The following is a 6327-nucleotide window of genomic DNA, read 5'->3' as shown; positions in this document are numbered from 1 at the left end:
CTTCTAACATCAAGGGCCAGATTCTATTCCACCTGTTCAGTAAGTAGAGTTAGATGCATGCATGTGTTTCTATTGCTTGTTGCCTGAGTCCTTGAAAAACTGTAAATGCTAGAGGTGAAGCAGATAGGCCTTTCAGAGGCAGGAAAGGTCTCTGGGTAATCGGAGTAGAGAGGGGAATGCTTTGCTGGGCAGGGTATGGGATGCTACTGCTCTTGCAGCTGAATGGGCTGAGCTGCTCCTTGTCAGCTAAAGAAGCTGGTCTCCCAGCACAGCCACTCTTGTTCACTGCCCCTTTTCTTTCTCTAGGGATGTGCCTCCACGAGCTCGTCATTAATCCTCACCAGCAGCACATGGATGCCTTTTACTGGGTGGTCGACTGGGCAGGCATGATCTCTGTGTCCAGCCTAGTTGGGCTACTGGAGAAGCACTTCTTCCCCAAGTGGCTGCAGGTATGTGGCTCAGGCCAGCTGGCTGGGAAGGGGCTCAATCTTGCCCCCTAAGAGAGCTGTCTGTTGTTAACGCAGGGTCACTATCCTGGCCCAGAGCACAGCCTGCGAGGAGGAATGGCGGCGTGCTCACTGCGTGTGCTTCTTGGTCACTACTCCATGTTCCCCAATTGCAGCGTTTGCTGCTAACAAGGCTCTCGCAGCTGTCAGCAGGTGCCGCCACAGGCCCTGCTCTTTCACTAAGCTTGTTCAGAGCCAAACTAATTGACCTGGAGAGACTTGTCCTATCCTGTTGATTGGTCTTTTGGATTGTGTTGCAGGTGCTGTGCTCCTGGCTTAGCAACAGCCCCAATTACGAAGAGATCACCAAGTGGTACCTTGGCTGGAAATCCATGTTCTCAGACCAGGTCTTGGCCCATCCATCAATCAAGGAGAAGTTTAATGAAGCACTTGATATAATGAACCGGGCAGTCTCCTCCAGTGTCGGTAAGGCTTTCCCTCTTCTATTCTACTTAGTCTTTCACAATGCAGCAGTACCTTGCTGCTGCCTGAGTCTGTTCAGATAGAACCCCTGCTAACTGGCCTCTCGGTAGCTCCTGCCATCAGCACTCATACAAATTGCTTTTGCCTGCTGTGTCATAGATGGCCAGCTCTGCAGGGTTATCTCTTCTGGTCCCTGCACTTGTCTGAATTATTAATTGGCTTCTGGAAATTTTGCTGCTTCCATATATAAAGGGCCATGGTAGATAGTATTAAGTCGTTAAGCCTCTAAATATATCTGGGATCTGGCGTGCGTCAATAATGGAGAGACTGTGGCTTAACGACCTGGTACCCTGCCAAGAAGCTGGGCTCTTTGTCGTGAATAGCAGGCAGCTGGATGGCAGGACAGACTCAAGGGAGTAAACAAGCCCTCGGCTTCCCAGTCCATGCCCCAGCCCCTGTGTCGCCCTCTAGAAGTTAGGGAGAACCTCCTATCCTGCTCCTTTCCATGTTTGCTGGATAACCTTGTGGCAACTCAGCGGCAGACAGCGGGGCTGCACAGGGTCGGTTCTGGACATTGTGAAACAGGCCACAGGTGCGCAGTACACAATGCAGGGAGCTCACCTGCAAGAAAGCCTAGTAGGCTACTGTGGACAGCCACTCAGCAAAACAAAGCTGCTGAGAACAGCTCCTCCCTGCTGCTGAGATCCGCTGGCCTGCCTAGCTTCTCAGTAGGGCCTGCTTGTACTGCACTAATTAACTGCAGGAAAGGGGTGAGTGGCTTGGCCCGGTCTTGCAGCAGCAGAGCACCGCTTGCCCATGATCTCCCTCATTGCCCCAGTGCCACAGCCATGCCTGTAAGTTCCTGGGTACATGCAGTCAGGGTCTTCCTGAGCTGAACCCTGTCATCTTGCCATAGTTTGATAGCACCCTCTGCCTACATGTGTCCTGAGAAAGCACACAGCTCACTGAGCTGCCTGGCACAGTGCAAATCCCTGCTTGCTTCATTTGTTCATACAGTGACGCTCCACTTAGCTGCTCATCAGCTAAGGGCATAAACTGTTTCCACATGTGGCACCCTGTCTGCTTGTGCGGTAACTGTAGCTGCATCTGTCTGCTCCATAGCTAACTGCTTTCAGGACCGTGAACAGGGCCAGAGCTGCTCAGTTCAAGGATTGCTCCTACCAGCAGTGTTCATTGCTGCTGCTGACACCACTGTGCACATGTTGACAGACCCCAAACTGACCAGCTTCCCTCCCATTCAAGGCTTTTAACTTGGCAACTGCTATTAGAAGTCTTGAAAGTGAGGGAAACTGGTCGGTGGAGGGCTGCTGAGGCCATGGCACTGTGCGCTCAGCATTGTTTGGACTCTGTTGGAGTGCCTCTTTTCTGCCCTGAATCTGCACACTTCACCTGAGCATGCTGGAATGGATTCAGGGAATGTGTTGCCTGCATACCCTCCCATTTCTGTTAGCAGCTAGGGAGCTAAAATACATACAGCAGGGTGGGGCCCTTCTCTTTGTAGTCACATTCTATATCCCAGAGTTCGGCTTCTCCACTGATGTATGGTTGCAAGTGACTTGGGACCCTGACTCCACCTTTCTTTGTCCCCCTAGGTGGCTACATGCAACCAGGCGCCCGGGAGAACATCGCCTACCTCACTCACACGGAGCGGAGGAAGGACTTCCAGTACGAAGCCATGCAAGAGCGGCGAGAGGCGGAGAACATGGCCCAGCGGGGCATTGGCATGGCCGCTAGCTCCGTGCCCATGAACTTTAAGGACCTGATCCAGACCAAAGCAGAGGAGCACAACATTGTCTTCATGCCTGTGATTGGGAAGCGACACGAGGGGAAGCAGCTGTACACATTTGGGCGGATCGTGATTTACATCGACCGGGGTGTTGTGTTTGTACAGGGAGAAAAGACTTGGGTCCCGACTTCTCTGCAGAGCCTCATCGATATGGCTAAATAAGCAGCCAGCTCAGAGCTGAGCATGTTGTATATAAGGACCGTAAAATCCCCCCACCCACGTTAGTGCTGTTTTGTTACAATAAAGAGGTGACAGCTTTGTAGACCTGATGGATTTTCAGGATTGTCTCTTAGCAGTGCAGCCTGATGTAGCAGCTGGCAGAGATGCTAGCTGCTGCTTTTTGTGTATTTGTAAGTCGGAGTAGAACAAGAGGCAGCGTGTCTGCATGCGGATAAGCAGAGGTCAGGCTAACAGAACAGTGCAAGGGCTTTTGTGCTGCCTCTGCAGCAGTGTTTCCTGCAGGCTTCCAGTCAGCACACATAGTTTGGGGGGGCTGAGTGTTGTCCCCTAACACTCCGAGCACTGAACTGGAGGGCTGGGGTGTCCTTCCAGCTGCTGCTTGGGACATCCTTTAGGAACAACTCAATATTCTGTAAGCGCAAGGTGCAGAAGGCCTGATCCTTCCTTCCCCCAAATGTTCCAGAGTTGAAGAGGCAGTCAGTCCCCTAAAGCATAAAGCCTCCAGAGCCCCTGGTTTGAATGGCGGATGAAAATCACTCAAATCATAATATCCCCTCTTCCCCCGTAAAGGGTCAAAATCTGTCCGTGCTTATTTGGGAATAACTACCCAAAAGACCAGCATAAGCTCTTCATTGTTCCAGGGCGATTAGGGAGAGCGGGTGCTACAGCACAGGAAGTGGCTGATTCTGCACATACCACTACTTTCAAAATCGGAAGACAATGGCGTTTAGTACAAAACTGAGTTTACTGTCATTACATATAGCATCAGCCAAGGTGTCATTTTCACACTATTAAAGAAAAGTGTGTCCCATTTACCCCTGTTTGCAGGCACTGCTGCCTTCAGGGTTTCTAGCTGACCATGTCAAGCCAGCCAACAGCTGAGAGCCACAGTGTCAGGTATCAAGGTAACATAAGTTAATATAAGCGAAGATGAATGTAGCCCTGTAAAACAGGGCACCAAGCCACGGAGCTGTTAAGACTCCACTTCATTCTGGTTTGACCTTAAAATGCTCCCTTTGTCCTGCTTCTGGATGATCTCGAGGTCCTCGCACTCCTGGTATGTTGGCTCTTCCTGGAACAGCCAAGTGTCGCTCGGGAGCATCTTGAGTTTGGGTAAAGGGAACCAGTGAACAGAAGTGTCATTGAATACATCTGCATACTGAGGGTGAGTGCAAAGTGGAATTTCTTCTGTTCCTTTTAAAACCTGTAAATAGTAAGCAGAGTGGCATGAGCTACAAGAGAAATGTGTTTCCACCTTAGGGCAAAACATGATGGAAACAAGAATTTATTTTATTTTATTTAAAGAAAAGGAGCATCAAGCCAGAATGATGCCGTCTGGAGAGTTTTGTTCAGCAAATACATCAGCTGACTCCAGTCAGAGGCATTGCTGTCTGCCATGAAACTACTGGTCCACCTGATTTTGTTTCCCCATCGGTACCTAGGAACTTTGAGGTTCCCCATGAATGCACTAGACTAGATGTGCTTATGAAATAGGATGTCATACCTTTGCTATGTAGGAATAATCTCTCTCTAATACTCTTGACAGTAACCTAAAGAGAAAACGACACCAACTTTAGGACTAAAAATCACTTGAAGTACTGTGGGTTTAACCTGGCATTTTCCCCAAATAGAGCAGTAAAAAGCATGTAGCCAAATATGTGAACAACAGGAGGAAGTAAGGCAATGTGTATAAGGCTGAATTCGTGCCAGCCTCAAAAGTGTTCCAAGGAAAGCACAAGATGACAGTTTTAAGTCCTTGGCATTGGGCTTAGATTTAGATGAATGGTGTCAGCCTCGCTGCTTAATTCAGCGCTGACAAAATGCAGCTGGCCAGTGGGTGGCATAACTTTCAAGCACTTAACTCCAACAGTTGTTTCTAACCCACTCAAAGGGAATTCTTGCAAGGCGGCTCCGAGCACAGCTCGCAGCAGTGCACATAGAGGAAAAGCACCAAGTTGCATGGCAAACCTGCAACATGGTGGAGGCTAGGGGGACTGCTTTAGAAACTAAACCTTGAGAGATTCAGAACCCAGGGCGGACTCCCAGTCAGCGCGGCTTGTGCAAAAGCTTCCCGAAGCCAACAGCATCTGGACAGGGAGTGCATCCCAGCTGGCAAGAGCAGGGTAATAATAGTAACAACAAATATCTAATTCTCTGCTGCCCTTGAGAGGCTCCAAGCAACCAGCCAGTTTTGATTTCATAGACGTTAGGGCTGGAACAGACCTCGCAAGATCATTGGGTACAGTCCTCTGCCCAAGGGGCAGGAAATCAGCTGGGGTCAAATGATCCCAGCAAGACAAGCACCTTAAAAGGTACCCAGAGTAGGTGCTCGCACCACTTCTGCGGGGAGCCTATTCCAGACTCTGGAGACTCAGACAGTAAAGAAGTTTTTATGTCCAGCCAAAAACAGGTTGTCCTCTTCTTCCTTTGGGGTGCCCCAAACAAACGCTCTCCCAGATCCTGCTGCACCCACCTTCCATACTTATGGGCCGCCATCCCTATTTAGACCCCAGGGGCCGCTTTGATGAGCAGAGTGGTGCTGCCCCAGCTACGGGCACTGTTCCCACAAGCCACAGACCCACCCTCGCGTGGCTAAAAAACATCTTGTAACTCAACCCTTCTGGTTCTGTTTTTGGTCACACATTGGCACTACCAGAGGAAAACGGGCCCTGGAGACACCCACTTGTGGAGGACAAGAGCTCACCTTGGCCCTGCTCTCGTCACAGCCCTAATGTCCCTGCAAGTCGTGCTCGTTCATTCGCACCTTCAGCGCCAAATGGAACGTTCCTTACGAAAAACGTTCCTTTTCGTTTGGCGCCGAATGAAAAGAGCCCGCGGCCCTGGCCCCCAGCACTTGAGAAGCAGGTGCAGGCATGACCTTCGGGGCTACCCTGGAGGGCAGGAGAATGTCCTCTCCTCCGGCACATACCCACCTCTCTTCAATTCCCTGGAAGCTGTTCCCAATGATGATGATTTTGGACAGTGCTGCCACCGACCAGTTGCTCCACAGCAGATTGTTATACAAAGCCTTCCCACAGTGGATCATGTAGAAGAGGGTGGTGCCATCGCCCACAGGGTGTTTCCCCTCCTGTGCAGATTTCACGGACATTAGGGCTGGGAGGAACCTCGCGCGATCATTGGGTCTGGTCAGCGGGGCTCAAATCACCCCCAGCGTTAAATCCACACCACAAATGCGAGTTTCTTCCCGCAACGCTCAACCCTCTTGAGCAGGCCTGGAAGCACAGGGGTCCCCCGTCGAGGGCAAAACCTGTCCGACCTTCGAGCCCTGTGGACTTTGGGGCTGGACGAATGCTCCGGGCCCTCTCCGGGGGAAGCCGGCCAGAAGCAACGGGCCAGATCCTCCCTGCCCGAGGCACCCGGAGGAGTGGGATCAGGGCTCACCTCGTTCTC

General features: G+C 51.1%; 2 protein-coding genes across 2 annotated transcripts in view; one reads left to right on the top strand and one right to left on the bottom strand.

The window, feature by feature from the left end:
- Positions 1–3005, top strand: part of TFIP11 (tuftelin interacting protein 11) — a 16830-nt gene extending 13825 nt beyond the window's left edge. The window contains exons 10-12 of the mRNA XM_019507353.1: positions 307–449; positions 767–932; positions 2543–3005. Of these exons, the coding sequence (XP_019362898.1) occupies positions 307–449; positions 767–932; positions 2543–2898 (665 nt within the window). The 3' untranslated portion in view covers positions 2899–3005. The remainder of the gene's footprint in view (positions 1–306; positions 450–766; positions 933–2542) is intronic.
- A 637-nt stretch (positions 3006–3642) lies between these two features.
- SRRD (SRR1 domain containing) overlaps positions 3643–6327 on the bottom strand; it is a gene marked incomplete at its 5' end in the record, with an annotated part of 8119 nt that continues 5434 nt past the window's right edge. Inside the window, 3 exons of the mRNA XM_019506664.1 lie at positions 3643–4120; positions 4421–4466; positions 5850–6004. Of these exons, the coding sequence (XP_019362209.1) occupies positions 3890–4120; positions 4421–4466; positions 5850–6004 (432 nt within the window). The remainder of the gene's footprint in view (positions 4121–4420; positions 4467–5849; positions 6005–6327) is intronic.

Source organism: Gavialis gangeticus, unplaced genomic scaffold, assembly GCF_001723915.1.
Source record: "Gavialis gangeticus isolate Ggan-Ray unplaced genomic scaffold, GavGan_comp1, whole genome shotgun sequence".
Taxonomy (NCBI): Eukaryota; Metazoa; Chordata; order Crocodylia; family Gavialidae; genus Gavialis; species Gavialis gangeticus.
This window is presented reverse-complemented; position numbering and strand designations above follow the sequence as displayed.